Source organism: Fonsecaea multimorphosa (genome assembly GCF_000836435.1).
Source record: "Fonsecaea multimorphosa CBS 102226 unplaced genomic scaffold supercont1.2, whole genome shotgun sequence".
In the NCBI taxonomy this organism is placed as follows: domain Eukaryota; kingdom Fungi; phylum Ascomycota; class Eurotiomycetes; order Chaetothyriales; family Herpotrichiellaceae; genus Fonsecaea; species Fonsecaea multimorphosa.
The window spans coordinates 1,472,641-1,487,055 of NW_015971636.1; the positions used below are offsets into that span (position 1 = coordinate 1,472,641).

The window sequence follows — 14,415 nt, forward strand, 5'->3', positions numbered from 1 at the left end:
GAGGGCTAGCGAAACATTTTATTTCTCCCAACTCCAACCTCATGACAGTGACATCCCTGGTCGCCGGGCATCGACTTCGACGAATGTGCATCTCAGTAGTCGAGCTACGTAGCTCCTCCGGGCGTCGCCATGGCTGAGACCGAAGCCTCTGTACCGCAGCTTGAACCGCGCCGGGCATGCCAAGAGTGCAACCGCAAAAAGACAAAATGTGATATGCGTCGTCCTGTATGTGGGCTTTGCTTGCGTACGGGTAATTCTTGCACCTTCCCGTCGAAAAGGAAGAAGCCCATCCGCAAACCCCAGCTCAAAACTCAATCGCGAAAGATCAGTGACAGCCTGTCGAAGCTGGTCCAGGTGCTTGAAGCGGCTTCGCGAGCTGGAGAAAGCTCTGCGGAACAGGACGGCCGACGCGGGATCCCTCAGACAGTGCTTCGAGATTCATTAAAAGGCCTCCTGGCTGAGATCGCCGAGACCGAAAATCGCACTGCTGAAAGCCAGGATCAACCGGCCGAACGAAACAACCAAAACGGCTCTGTATCTGACGGAGAGGAGGTCGAGGAAGAAGGCCCAGAAACCAACGGGCAAGATTTGGCGCAATCGCCACCCCAAAATTCAACGGAACCCACCACCAAACTTTCGACCCCGAGACTGCTCTCGACCCCACCACTGACTTCGCCGGATATCCCTTGCTCGCTTGCCATCGATCTCATCTCCATCTTCTTTGACAAAGTCCAGGCATGGGTCCCCATCCTCCATCGACCGCGGTTTTTAGCCCGCTTCGAAAAGGCCCTCTTGGCCGATGGCGATGTCATGAAAGGATTCTCTGTCGACGAGTCGCTCTTGTTCTACAGCATATTTGCCATGTGCGCGAGATTTTCCAACCATCCCACCTTTGCTGGCACTCCGCCAAACAAGCGAGGACACGAGTTCGCCCTGCGTGCCCGAGATTGCTATGCCCAAGCGCGTTTGATACGGACCCCAACGTTGACTTACATACAAGGCTGTATCCTTCTTGCCTACTACTTTTACACGTCCGGCCCAACGCACCAAGGCTGGATCCTCATCGGTGTCTGCGTCAGATTAGCATACGATTTGGGGCTCTCCGAAATTGACGACGACGATCCTAACCCTCTCACGCCCATGAGCTGGGTGGAAAGGGAAGAATGCAGGCGAGCCTGGTGGGCTGTGTGGGAACTCGATACATTTGCATCCACAGTCTCCCGGCACCCGTATTCGATTGATCGCAAAAGGATGGCTGTTGCTCTACCAGTCTCGGACGAAGCTTGGTTTGCCGAAATAGAGGTGCCATCTGCACAGCTTAACATGCTACCCGGTCAATCCTGGAGATCGTTGCAGGGCTGCAGCAACCAAGACGAGAGGGCGTGGTTTCTGGTCGCCAATCATTTCATGGCCACGGTCCATGACCGGCTGCAACAGAGGCAAGATGTGTCTTCGGATGAGAAATTGACGCTGGAGAACGAGATATGCTGTTTTAAACTCGCACTTCCTGCATCGCTGCGACTGGACGCCGAGACTTTGACATTCACTCCAAACACCTTTGCTCGATGCAACTGGGTCATTGGGACTCATCTCATGTTGATGGCGGCGTCCTTCATGGTTTCTGGAATCACCGCTGCCGAAAACGACGACCGCAGTGTGTCTAGCGTGGGTGCTAGCGGCTCATCACCGCTCCGGCAGCGCGCCATCGACTTGTCACGGATTATCAGTCTCTGGGACTCCAGATACATTGCAGTTGCCCACCCGTTTTTCACATGCATGATGCTCCCGCCTTACTACGTGGATGGCGATATCTTAAGAACCCAGCCTCTAATCGCTTCTAGTCACGACCTGGGGAAGCTGGTCCTGGCACATTTCAGCGAGAGATGGAAGTTGGGTTCCGTTGTAGCAGGTAAGCACTGTGCATTTTCGTGAACCCTTTCACACCTGACCATTTTCACAGAGCTGGCAAAGATCCTTGAAAGAGGAGGCACGCTCAACACTCAGGAAAGACAGCTAGCCAAAAGATATGCAGTATTTTTCCGAATGCCGCGTCTCAGCGGCAACACCCCTTCTGATTCCAGCCGGCGAGAAAGAAACAACTCGATCGCCAGCGATAAAGTTTCATATCTAGGTCCCGCGGAGGTGCAGCAACCGCAGCCACCCCCGAAAACAGATTATCCTGTGTCGCTAGACATGTCTGATCAAGCCAATATAGCAAGCTACCAAGCTCCGATGTTTGATCCCCAGAACTTCCCGCCGCTTCAGCCTTCATTTTATGACGGAAGCACTGACATTGAGTATGGATTCTCGGACTTCTTTGGTGGCTACCAAGACTTGGATTTCATGCCTCGCTGAGCAACCCTAAACAATGATGGTGCGGCCGAGCTCTCTGGCAGATCACCTCCTCCATTGGGAAGGCAAGGCTGTCTGCGTGCTAATGCCTCGAATTATGGCACTTTATATCCTCATTAACCGGGAGCCGCGCCGCACCGACCGTGACTCCATCGAACACAGTGTCACGTGGACGGTGATCGGTGCATTGCTGAGGCCGTCCATGACCGTGTCCGTTGTTGACCCACAGTGGGATCTGTGAAGGCCGGAGGCAGAGCCCACGGGCGGATCTATTCCGTTACAACCGTACTACGTGCTGCACGGGGTGTCTGGGGAGGCCTGGTCTGGGGCGTGGTGATATATTGCATCCGTGGGGAGCTCTCTGGATGGTGCAAGTTGTACCTGGTGCAGGACATCTTGATTCCCATCGCAGGACACCACGCATCGGCCCAGTTGTCTATTTCAACCAAGTCGGGATGGCAGTGAAGCGAGTTCGTGTTGTCCGACTGGCACACGTCGTATACCAGCATCCAGATCTGGAAAGAGCACTCTCGTTCCTCTTCGACTTTGGTTTTGTGGAGGAGCACCGAACGGCCGACCGTGTGTACCTTCGCGGATATGGGACGCAGCCATTCGTCTATGTCGCCGAAATATCACCAGACAATAAGAGACATTTCCTCGGGGCCTACTGGGTGGTTGACAGCTTGCAGGATCTGGACGCAGCCGCTGCCCGTCCTGGCGCCTCTCCTATCCAGGACAGTGATGCGCCCGGAGGTGGAAAGGTAGTCACGGTCGAGGATCCCAATGGCTTCAAGGTCGGCTTTTTCTACGGACAGAAATTGAGAGAGAGCAGCGAAGGCCCTGCACCTCCTCTGGAGAACACCGCACCAATCCCAAACACAGCCCTCCAGAAACCCAGAAAGGGTACATTTCGACGATTCAAGCCGGGTGCGTCCCCAGTGCACAAGCTGGGGCACTATGGGTTCATTGTGCCCGGGAGCAAATTCGAGAGCACGCTCTCATTTTACACGGACCTGATTAACCTGAAGCCGAGCGACGCCGTCTTCGATCCAGTGACGGGCAAAGATCAGTCGTGCTTTTGCCACATAGACCTGGGACCGGAATATACAGATCACCATGTGAGTCTCAATGCGGGCCAGTCGTGTGCCATTATACCTAGATAGACTTTAACATGGTGACGCAGAGTTTCTTCGTTGCGGCTGGTGAGGAGGGCCGCCCTGCGTTCGTCCATCATTCGAGTTTTGAAGTCAATGATTTCGACACACAGACCCTTGGCCACGATTGGCTCCGATCCAAGGGCTGGACGAATTGCTGGGGCATCGGCCGGCATGTTCTTGGGAGTCAGATCTTCGACTACTGGTAGGGAAGCCCCTGTTAGTTCTGGCAGACCCCAAGCCTGTGACTGAACTGTCTTTGCTCAATTAGGTTCGACGGCTCTGGAAACATCGTGGAACACTATTCGGACGGAGATCTGGTGAATGAAGACACGCCCTTCGGGAGGGAGGCCGCTGCGCCAGACACACTACACATCTGGGGTCCCAATATCCCTCTGGCGTTCCTGTCGGGCAAAATCGAAGACATTGGCAAGGAGATGCCTGTGCCCCCGGATGCGCTAGAGGCGAAGCCAGCGCAGTATAACGTCCCTCTGGTGGCGGCTTGATGCGAAGAACTAAGTGAGCAGTTCAATTTCCAAAGCTGTGACAGGCTGGATATGAGTATGCGAGTGTATGTATAGCAGTCATATCGTCTCGCATGAAACGGATTCGCCTGGGAACAACGCTCTCTGCCTCTGTCCGGTGCAACCCCGCATTGGCGTATAGATGCCACCTCCGTCGACCTAATGAAGAGTCGTTTTCCTCCATCAACGTCGGGGCAGATATGACCATCTTCTATCCGATCTGCGCATGCGTGTCTCGCATTCCAGATAGGTAGAAGGTAATACTTGACTGTATGACCAAAATAGACCGAAGCCGTCCACTTCTGTCGCGTGAAGGTGGCAGCACCGAAGACACTGGGCTTACTTTGGGACACACCTAGAGTAGCCCTTGAACTTCCAGATAGTCGAGTCACAGACTCCCTCCTGCTTAACACTAAGATAGACAGATTCATGAAACGGCTTTGCCACCAACTTGGTCATTGAGACACCCTCCCTCTCCCTCGCGTCCTAGTTGGATATGTCAGATTCCCACCCCCAGCCACCAGCCCCAAAACGTTCTCCCGCAGATTCTACTTGCCCACACCGGCCATGGACGGTGCAATCCTCAAGACCGTCCCCGGTTTGTGGGGGTGCAGATTAATGATTCCTTCTGGTGATTCCATCACCACCCCGTAAGTGTAAGAATGTACCTCGTTATTTCTTGGTCATCATCGTCAAATCAAACCACTCCTTCCAACAGAAGGGGATGTCCGGGGTCATCCCAATGTACGAGTTAACCGAGCGTATTCGACTTGACTCGCACAGTCTGACGCTTTTGTGGGCCAATAACGTCCGGATATTAATGGGCGTGATTTCGGTACTTCGTCACCTGGCGATCCACAGTTCAATGCCAACTGGACCACACGCTTTTCTTTCCCCAGAAACAATGGCGAGTCGAACATGCGGAGTATCGCCGAATCACATTTCCTAGAATACATATAAAAGAAAGTAAGATATTGGTGCTGGGAAGATAGTCATGCCCTGGCCCAGAATACGATCTTTGGCGGAGGCTACACGATATAACGGTCTACAAACACACTTCGGGCACCTTCCGCTTACATATTCGAATCATCATCCAACGAGTACCCGGGAAAGCAAGGATTGATTGTTCGTTTCACAAGATATGGTGCGTCATGTTCCAGAGGAGGATAGGCACCGTCCCTGACAGGTCTGTTTTAGGTTGTGCAGCACGAAACGGCCGTGCTCGTCGTGGGCGCTGGACCTGCCGGCCTGATCGCGGCGCTGCAGCTGGCCGAGAATGGCGTTCCGTGCATGCTTGTGGAGCGCAATCTCGACACGACCAAGTGGCCCAAGATGGACATCACGAATTGCCGCAGCATGGAGCTGTTCAGGCGGCTCAAGATCGACAGGGGGCTGCGCGAAGTTGGTTCGTTCGCTTAAGCCTTTTCATTGGGCTCTTTTTTCGACGAATGGTGGAGGGTTGGTGGTGATGAATGGACTGGCTGACGAGCGGTGGGTGCCATTCAGGTGTGCCGCAGAAGTACTCGTTCGACGTCCATTTCAGTTCTGGTTTATCCGATGGAGGCGAACTTATTACGAAATGGGTAATTGGCTCTCACTGTCCTGCCTGACTACTCATCATCATTATCATCATCATGTCGTTCTTCCCGTGGTAGCCCGCAAGCGACTGACTTCTCTGGAACCAGGATCTTCCCTCGCCAGACTGGTGGAGGCACCACATCAAAGCGCACAATGACGGCTCCATGCCCCGAGAACCATACCAGCGGTGTTCGCAGGCCATCTTCGAGGCCTGGCTGAAGCCGCGCATTCAAGCACAACCCCTGATCGAATCCCACTTTGGCTGGAAGTTCGAGAGACTGTCCGAATCCGAGGACGGAGTCGAGTGCGAATTGACTGACACCACGGCGGGAGAAACGCACAGAGTCAGGGCCCAGTATGTCATCGGTTGCGACGGCGCAGGGAGCCGGGTGCGGAAAGCGATTGGGGTCGACCTGATAGGAGGGCCAGTGTGAGTTTCTGTTATTACCCTCAAGCAATCTTTTTTTATCACTATTGCTTGGAGCTCACACCGCAAAATAGACCTGCCAAACTCTACCTCGTCCACTTCAAGTCGCGCGACCTGAGCCGCATCCAGCGGCAAGGCCAGTTCTGGCACATCTACTTCACCAGCGGACAGGTCCTCATCTCGCAGGACGAGGTTGACACGTGGACGTGCCACACGCCTTTACCGCTGGACTTTGACGTATCGACGCTCGATCCGAAGGAAACCGTCTACAAGGCTCTAGGCGGCTCGAGGGAACCCTGGCCCATCACGATTGACGAGGTGCTCGTCATGAGCACATGGAGACCCAACATCTACATTGCCGAGAAATACATCTCTCCAAAGGGCCGCGTCTTCCTTTCCGGTGATGCGGCGCACCAGAACATCCCGACCGGCGGCTACGGAATGAACACAGCCATCGGGGACAGCTTTGACATTGGCTGGAAGCTCGCGGCCGTCTTGTCGGGCTATGGGGGAGCTACACTGCTACAGTCGTACGAAGACGAGCGACGGCCCGTGGCGGCCAGGGTTATTGAGCGGTCGGGCGTGCACTGGCAACAGCACTCGTTCTACAAGGACATGGTGGCCAAGACAGGCGACACGGTGACCTCGAGGACGGCCGAGGGCGAGGACATGCGGCGGCAGATCGCCGAGTACATGCTCGCGCACGACGGGGAGAACAAGGACCACGGCATCGAGCTGGGATACCGATATAACGGGTCCCCAGTCATTAGCTTGGACGAGGACAGTGAGGGCACGACAACCGCTGAGCCGCCCTGGAACCCGGAGCACTACATCCCGTCGACGTGGCCCGGGGCGCGGGCACCGCACGTCTTCCTCAAGGACGGGGAGACGAGCGTGTTCGACCTATTCGGGCGCGGCCGGGAGTTCTCGCTGGTCGACTTCACGCCCGAGGGCCGCTACATCCGCGCCTTCGCGCCCGCGGCTCAAAAACTGCAGATCCCGCTCAAGGCCATCCATCTGCCTGACGAGCCGCACGTGAGACAGGTCTGGGAGCGCGACGCCGTCCTGATCAGGCCGGACGACCACGTCGCGTGGCGCTGCCCGCGGAGTGCGGATGGCGTCGAGAACAAAATTGACCCTGCACGCGTCCTGGCCGTTGCGGTCGGCAAGGAGTCGGCTGGCGGTCACTCTGCCAGTGGTGGCAGGACCCAGGATGATCTGTCTGCCGCCGTCAAGGAGAATGGGTTCACGGGCACTATTGGGAATGTGGACCAGGACAAGGTCGAGGGTCTCGCGCTGTTTCAGCGGTGAATATCTTTGTATGTATCTACAATATCTGTGCAAGAAGCCCGGTCCTTTTCGCATGTCTCCTGTCTTCGAGGTGTGCAGTAAAAATACTAATCTAACAGATTAGACCTTAAGATCCAATTGAAAGGCCACTTGTCAGGCATTGCTTCAATGTGATTCATCACCCCTATTCTCCTCCAACCCTGCCCCCAGGAATCTAGCCGCCTCGACCTATATATTTCACACCTATTCCTCTCCCTCCCCCGTTTAATTGTCCTTCTTAGGCGGCACCCACGGCCACTCCCATTCATACGGCAACAAATTCGTCGGACATTTGGCGACCCACTCGCCATCCATGCCCGGCGCGATCGTACAATTCTTCCCCTCATCGCCCTTTGTGGCAGAGGTCGTGACGTTGCATTTCGAGTTCCAGCAACTGTACGCCGAGTGCAGGCCGCCAGGAACCTTGCACCCGCCCTTGGAGGTGCATTTGCCGTCCATTTTCTCGAGGCCGCGGGCGTTCAGGTCGCCGATGAACGAGGCGGAGGCAAGGGAGAGGGAGAGGGTCAAGGCGGTGAGGGTGGTTGTGAGGAATTTCATGGTCTGAATCTGCTCGGGTTAAGTGATATGATTTTGTTTCGGTGTGTTTCGTGTAGGTATGCACCGTATGTTGTGTATGTACGTATGTATTTATCTTGAAAACGGGATGGTTCTCCGGTATGGATGGAAATGATGGTTCATGAGATATGGAGGCTGAGCAAAGCACACTGGGATAGCAAATCTATAATGGCCGCCAGAACAGACAAACGATGATTTGTTCAAACAACGAGTGATAAGCCCAACAATCGGAACAATGGAGTGACAGGCATGACATACAAACGTGGTCACTGAACAAAACGAATCCGAGGTTCGACAAGGGCACAAAGGCACAAAGGTACAAAGGCACAAAGGTACAAAGGCACAAAGGTACAAAGGCACAAAAAGTTATAACCGACAAGACTTGCTGAAGAAAGGAGGCGAGGAAACCAAACAAACCCTCCCGTCAACGACATGTCACCGTTTGGACCTGGAAATTGGAGCGAGATAGGAGCGTGATATTGTATTGCCAACGAAGGGAATTCGGTGACCATGGGTACTGTTAAACCGCCTGATTAGTTGGTAGAGTGGTAGAGAGTGGTCAACCTGTCCAACATCTCGACATCGACAATGGCGTCGCCGTGAGGAAACTTACCGCGAGTATCTGCCAATTCTGGCTCTATACTCTGTGCACTACCGTGCCTATCCCCTTGTTGTCCCGGTCCGTCTGCTCCCAATAGCCCGGGTTCAGACCCTGTTCGATGGCGGTGATCTGCAGCGCCAGGACGGGCGAGAACTGGCGGCCCCAGACGAAGCTGCCCGTCATGTACCAGAAGCCCGGGAAGCCCGTTGGTCTCCACCACTGCGACAATGATGGTCAGTAACTGTCGCACAAATAAGGGAGGAAGTCTCCGAAAGCAGCAGTAACTCACCCCGATCCGCTCCTGCCCGTTGTCGAGATAGCCCAGATCGCCGACCTTCTCGGCGACTTTCTTCCCCATGAGCTCCTCGACGGTCAGGATGTTTCTCTGGTACCCGGTTGCCAAAACGACCAGGTCGGCCTGCACCTTCTTCCCATCAGCCAGAATGAAGCCGTCAGACACAAATTCCTTGACGCCGTCGTCGCACTGATGGACCTTGATTCGCCCATCCACAATCATCTGACTGGCCCCCTGCTCGATGTAAAAATGACCGGCCTTGACCAAGAGGTGGTCAATAAAGCCATAGCCGGCAGTCTTTGCGCGTTTCAGCTTCAGACCGGCCTTCTCCAAGCCCGCGAGTAACTCCTGGTCGTGCTCCTCCATCATCTGCGTTTGCCCGATGTTGAGTGTGCGAGCCACCGCGGTGGGGAAAGAGTTGCCAATGATGTCTGCCTCCTCGGTGGAGATGCCAGGGGTGTTCCACATGGACAAGTAGGAGTCTTCAAGCGCTGTGGCCGAGACGGAGAAGATTGCATTGCGTTGTACGATCGATACGTCTTTCGCGCCTGAGTTGACAAAGTCCTGAGCGATGTCGTGGGCGCTGGTGCCAGAGCCGATGATGGCGACGTGCTTGTTGGCCAGGTCGGGGATTAGTCGTGCGGCTTTGTGGTGCATCGAGTGGTATATCTCGCCCTTGAACGAACCTCTGCCTGGAATTTCGGGTTCGATGGGATGATGGCTGAACACGCCGGTCGCCAACACAAGGTGCCTAGGCTGGAAGACGTGCTTGCCATCTTCATTTTCCACCTCCACGGTATATCGACGCGCCTGCTCGTCGTAGTCAATCTTGTTCACGGTCGTGCTGAGCATATAGTCAAGTCCCATGACTTGTCCATAATGTTCCATCCAGCTGGCAATCTTGTCCTGCTCCCTCCATCGCGGCCAGTTGGTAGGGAATCTGAGGAAGGGATAGTGGTCGAGATAGATTGGTGTATGCGTCCTGATTGTTTCGTATCTGGAGCGCCACATGTCACCCAGTCGGGGGAGCTTGTCAACAAGCAATGCCTTGATCCCCATGTTCTTCAGCTGTGCGGCGAGCATGAGGCCCGATTGTCCTAAAAATGCATCAGCTGGTGACTGCTCAGAGGGTTGTAATCACATACCGGCACCGATGATCAAGACCTGGAGGTCGCCCTCCTTTTCCCCATTGACACCATTGGCGATTCTCGTCTGGGTGTAGGATTGTCGCATTCTCTGCTTGTCGAGCTCATCTTGGCTATGGAGTCTCTCCAGCTGAGTGAAAACTGTCCACGCTTTCCAGTGAGACTTGTCCACGTTAATCAACCGAACAAGACCGGTGCCCGAGCCGTCGCTTGTCTGGAAAGTAAAGCCGCCCTGGATCCAGATGGCCCCGTGCATGTCGACCAAGCTCGCCTGTAGACCACCGGTTTTGATGGCAGTCAACTGCCCAAATCCAGTGGTCGAGCTGGTGAGGTACTCTGCAACGTCTTCCAGACCGTGCTTTGCTACTATATCCCATGAAAGTGCTGTAAAATCCCGCCACCAGCAGTCATCAATGAAGAGGTCTGAGAGGTCAGTAGATAGACCGTTCTTAGGCCGCTTCTCTAGAGCAGCGAGCCAATCGGCGACAATGTCACTGGCGTTGATCTCATCGCGATTGACGCCGTCGTGCAGCTTAAGGGGTGGTATGGAAGCAAGTGGATGGCCGTCCATGATCACAGAAGCTTGATCAGACTGAGCGATGTCACTCCCTCAGTGAAATAGGTCGTGACGAAAGCTCCAGTGACTTATATAGTGAGCATAGACGGGGCGTTCCATCTTGGCTAGCCAGAAGGGTTATAAGGCAGCAGGCAGACAACAATGGGCAACCAGCCGCAGTCGGCATGTTATACGAATATGGTGTACGAGAAGCATTGAGGCCGCCGACACCAAAGCTGAGAAGCGGCGTATTCGCGTTGTCTTACCTTGGCGTGTAAGATCACCGGGAAAGGGAATTGCCCCAGTCAGGCCCACCCAGGGCCGGATAGTAATGCTGAAAGTGTAGATCATCGAATGACGTTGTGGCTGCAACTTCCTCCGGGGGAGAAAACTCAGACTTTGGTGGTTTAAGTATTGGATTGAAAGGCCGCTGTGCTGATCAATAGCAGGCCGAGCCAGTGTCTATTACCGGTGCTGTGATTACACTAATGCCGTCGAAATGGGTAAGGGGTTGCTGCTGACCTTACAACAAAAATGGGGATCTTAATAAACCTTCAGTGGCCGTATGATGTTGCAACGGGACGCCTAAAGATGATGGTACCTCAATCGATTGTCGTTCGATAGTGATTTTATGACGCCAGCGTGTGGGTGCGTCTCTGGCTTGGGAGGGTCGTTTCCTCGAGTGGCTCTGCCAGGCTCATCTCTGTAACGGCGGATGAGCGAGCACAATTTGTATCTGGAATGCGTCCTCGCTTAGTGTTGACCGATCTTGATCTGTGAGCTAGATTGGATGGTGAAGCAGTGATTGTGATGGTCTGTTGTCAATGGCTGATGAATACGCTGTGCTGCGAGCCTGTGGCGAGGCCCGGGCGAGGCTACGACGAGGCTACGACGAGGCTAATGCAAGGCTCCGGCGGATCCTCGCCAAGGAATCCCGGCCTTTGCAAAGACCGACTGGTTGTCCCTTCACATCTTCTTCTTCGTCTATTACATTACATTCTCGTTGAGATTGACCCAATACAGCCAGCGGAGTCGTGTCAACAAGAGAACTCCAAATCCCGGTTGTCAGCATGGCTCTCCCCAATCTCCGTCGCCTCTTTGTCGAGGCGCGCACCGAGGCAGAAGAGAATGAGTACTCACGCAATGCGGTAAGCTTTCTCGACATCCAAACATCTCCGAAGCCATTTTTGAGCATTAGTCCTAATCGTCCTGATTTAGTTTTACAACCTGGTCCTGTTCATTTCGTCCGTGGCCGTCTTCAGTCTCATTGCACAGCGTATGAGCGGTAATAAAGCCATCAAATAAAAGCAAAAGCCGTATGTCTCAGTACCCAAAAACCAAGGGTTCAGCGTGCACGGAGCTGCTGCTGAAGACACCTTCTCAATCGGTCTCCTCACCATCGCTGCTCAAAAAGTCATAATTTCTCGCTCCTCGCACCAACCTCCTTGCTGGCCGCGAGCTATCTGTCCCTTTCTCAACTCGCGCACCATCCTCATCTTGGGCAGCACCCCAGCGTTCTGCTCCTTCTTGGACAGCCTCGATGTCGGCAGCCAATTCTCTGGCCTCTTTGATCTGATTCGCCTTTTCCAGCGAGTACCGGCCAGTCATACCGACATCGGCGAGCATCTCTTTCAAGTGCTTGATTTTGGCTTTGGAGGTTTCGTAGGGTTTCAACTCTTTACCCCACAGCTTGCGGATGCCACATTTTACTAGCCAGCCTTGGAGACGCTTGATCTCGGCCAACTCTGGATCGGTATCGGCGTCAGCTTTGGGTTTCGTGGCAGATTTGCTGGCAGGCTTCTTGGACTTTTGGCGCGCGGAGTCCTTGCGCTTCCTGCTCTTCTTTTGCGGAGGTACTTCATCCAAGAGGACTGACATCTCGCTATCCGAGCCGTCTTCAGCGTTGGCAACTGTGGTTTCTCCTTCGTTCGAGGACTCTTCTGCTGGAGTGCCGTTTGCCTGCTCCGCCTGCTCGTCTTCGTCAGAGTCTGCAACCTTTCGTCCGTTGCTTTTGGAGGATTTTGACTTGGTTGGGCGTGGTTTCTGAGTGGCCTTGCGTTGTTTCGTCTTCTGCTTCTCTTGCCCTGCTTCCGAGTCTAGGTCGCTCAGAGGCGAAGACAGGTCATCAGAAGCATCGTCGTCACTTTTGGCAGCAGCCTTTTGTCTCTTGTGTGGAGCGGACTCTTTCTGCGAGGACTTGCGCTTCGCGATGGCCTTCTTCGGCTCTTTTGGTTTGGCAGGAGAGCTATGTGTTTCTGACGGGATTGTCTAGCCGCAGTGTTAGCTATTAGTTGCGACACGGTACTTGAGATGTCCGAGTATACCAGCTGGTCGGCTATGATATCTCTACTTCGTTGTGCCCACTCTTTGTGATTCTTGTAGAAGCCTTTTGTCAATCCCAGTTTTGCCTCGGAAGCTCCGCGAATGTAGTTGTTTGAGAATTCTATTCCATCCCTCTGCGCCTTGACCACCTCGCGTCGCAGGCTTTTCTCGAGTTCGTGGTCGGGCGGCGCGGGTGTCGTAGAGGCCTCGGAAAGGTCAGAATCGGAAACAGACATATTGCTCTGAGCAGTGAAGAGGATGGGGGGAATTAACAGGAAAAGGAAGAGCTGGGACAGAAAGATTGGTCAATTGCGCGCAGGGTTCGGCTCGATCAATGAAAAACGCGCTGATCGCATAGGGCCAATCGACCATTGGGTTTGCATTTGTGATGGGCTAGTGACTCGAGGCTCCCCCGCAATATAAACAAGACCAGCACGTGATGGTGCAGAGCTAGGCCGAACTGGGCAAAGATTTCATCGGAAGGTTAAGCGAGCCCGCATCGGACATATCGGTCTTTGCAGCGCCAGTCGAGGCTCCCATCCTGATTTGCAATCATGTTCCAACTTCTGTCTGATGCTTGTAAGGGCGTGTGAGGGACGATTGCGGTGACCGAAGGAAGGCGTGCGGTGTACCGGGATCAGCGAACCGATGTCTTTCCCATTTCCAGGTGGTAAGACGACCGGCTCCAGGGATGCAGAGCACGAAGACAAGCCACAGCAAGTTGCGCCGGGAGTTGTCCTGGACAAGGATGGGAAACCGTGGGTTGATTTTCTGGTCGAAGGCCTAGCTCTATTACTGACTGCGGGATAGATGTCGAACCTGTACTTCCTCGGCCGCATGGATGGCCATGATGAAGCAGGGCGGCAAAAAGACAAAAACTGTCGCCCCAGTCCCTCCTCCACGAACCGAATGCCCCCCCGACGTCGAAGAACTTGGTCGCGCTACGTGGACGCTGCTACATAGCATTGCGGCAACATATCCCGAAGCTGCCCCTCCCGAAACTCAATCAGTCATGAAGCAGTTCATTTCGACCTTCTCAATGCTCTACCCCTGCTGGGTCTGCGCGGACGACTTTCGAGATTGGATGAAAAAGCCCGGGAACGAGCCCAAGGTCAAAGGACAAGATGACCTGGGCATGTGGATGTGTCAAGCTCATAATGCGGTGAATGTGAAGCTAGGAAAGCCGGAGTTCGATTGCAGTCTCTGGAAACAGAGATGGAAAGACGGATGGAAGGATGGACGCTGTGACTGATGACGGTATGGAACTACTCGACAAGGGAAAGAATGACAGGAACATACTGGACTGTAAAACCATAAAATGCACTACCGAGGACGACGAACCATGGCGGAGAATAGATCTTGGACATAGGGCATCAGCGGCGGCGTAACTCCTCTCACCATTTTTGTTATATATATTATACTCGAGGGACGACCATGTACAACCACGCCACAAGTGAGATGGCCAGCAGATACATATACATACAAACGATAGAGCAAAAAGGGGAAGGCTATATGTCGATTGGGAGGCATATCAATTGTTCCTTTCCCACTGATTT

General features: G+C 54.1%; 8 protein-coding genes across 8 annotated transcripts; 5 read left to right on the forward strand and 3 right to left on the reverse strand.

Annotated features, from left to right (window-relative positions):
* Positions 1-129: 129 nt before the first annotated feature.
* On the forward strand, positions 130-2,355 carry Z520_01467 (uncharacterized protein; the record flags this gene model as incomplete). Its single annotated transcript, XM_016771984.1, has 2 exons — positions 130-1,909; positions 1,961-2,355. The coding sequence occupies 2 exons, from the start codon at positions 130-132 to the stop codon at positions 2,353-2,355; spliced, it is 2,175 nt and encodes a 724-aa protein (XP_016637123.1).
* Positions 2,356-2,807: 452 nt separating this feature from the next.
* Positions 2,808-4,012, forward strand: Z520_01468 (uncharacterized protein; the record flags this gene model as incomplete). The annotated part of the gene is made up of 3 exons (XM_016771985.1): positions 2,808-3,470; positions 3,536-3,711; positions 3,778-4,012. The coding sequence occupies 3 exons, from the start codon at positions 2,808-2,810 to the stop codon at positions 4,010-4,012; spliced, it is 1,074 nt and encodes a 357-aa protein (XP_016637124.1).
* A 1,159-nt stretch (positions 4,013-5,171) lies between these two features.
* On the forward strand, positions 5,172-7,346 carry Z520_01469 (uncharacterized protein; the record flags this gene model as incomplete). Its single annotated transcript, XM_016771986.1, has 5 exons — positions 5,172-5,174; positions 5,228-5,435; positions 5,537-5,613; positions 5,716-6,038; positions 6,110-7,346. The coding sequence occupies 5 exons, from the start codon at positions 5,172-5,174 to the stop codon at positions 7,344-7,346; spliced, it is 1,848 nt and encodes a 615-aa protein (XP_016637125.1).
* Positions 7,347-7,589: 243 nt separating this feature from the next.
* Positions 7,590-7,922, reverse strand: Z520_01470 (uncharacterized protein; the record flags this gene model as incomplete). The annotated part of the gene is made up of 1 exon (XM_016771987.1): positions 7,590-7,922. One exon carries the CDS (start codon positions 7,920-7,922, stop codon positions 7,590-7,592), a length of 333 nt encoding a protein of 110 aa, XP_016637126.1.
* Positions 7,923-8,577: 655 nt separating this feature from the next.
* Z520_01471 (uncharacterized protein) lies at positions 8,578-10,552 on the reverse strand (the record flags this gene model as incomplete). Its single annotated transcript, XM_016771988.1, has 3 exons — positions 8,578-8,760; positions 8,831-9,933; positions 9,982-10,552. The coding sequence occupies 3 exons, from the start codon at positions 10,550-10,552 to the stop codon at positions 8,578-8,580; spliced, it is 1,857 nt and encodes a 618-aa protein (XP_016637127.1).
* A 1,055-nt stretch (positions 10,553-11,607) lies between these two features.
* On the forward strand, positions 11,608-11,842 carry Z520_01472 (uncharacterized protein; the record flags this gene model as incomplete). Its single annotated transcript, XM_016771989.1, has 2 exons — positions 11,608-11,685; positions 11,756-11,842. The coding sequence occupies 2 exons, from the start codon at positions 11,608-11,610 to the stop codon at positions 11,840-11,842; spliced, it is 165 nt and encodes a 54-aa protein (XP_016637128.1).
* A 75-nt stretch (positions 11,843-11,917) lies between these two features.
* On the reverse strand, positions 11,918-13,095 carry Z520_01473 (uncharacterized protein; the record flags this gene model as incomplete). The annotated part of the gene is made up of 2 exons (XM_016771990.1): positions 11,918-12,805; positions 12,862-13,095. The coding sequence occupies 2 exons, from the start codon at positions 13,093-13,095 to the stop codon at positions 11,918-11,920; spliced, it is 1,122 nt and encodes a 373-aa protein (XP_016637129.1).
* A 412-nt stretch (positions 13,096-13,507) lies between these two features.
* Positions 13,508-14,111, forward strand: Z520_01474 (uncharacterized protein; the record flags this gene model as incomplete). Its single annotated transcript, XM_016771991.1, has 2 exons — positions 13,508-13,617; positions 13,670-14,111. 2 exons carry the CDS (start codon positions 13,508-13,510, stop codon positions 14,109-14,111), a joined length of 552 nt encoding a protein of 183 aa, XP_016637130.1.
* Positions 14,112-14,415: the final 304 nt, after the last annotated feature.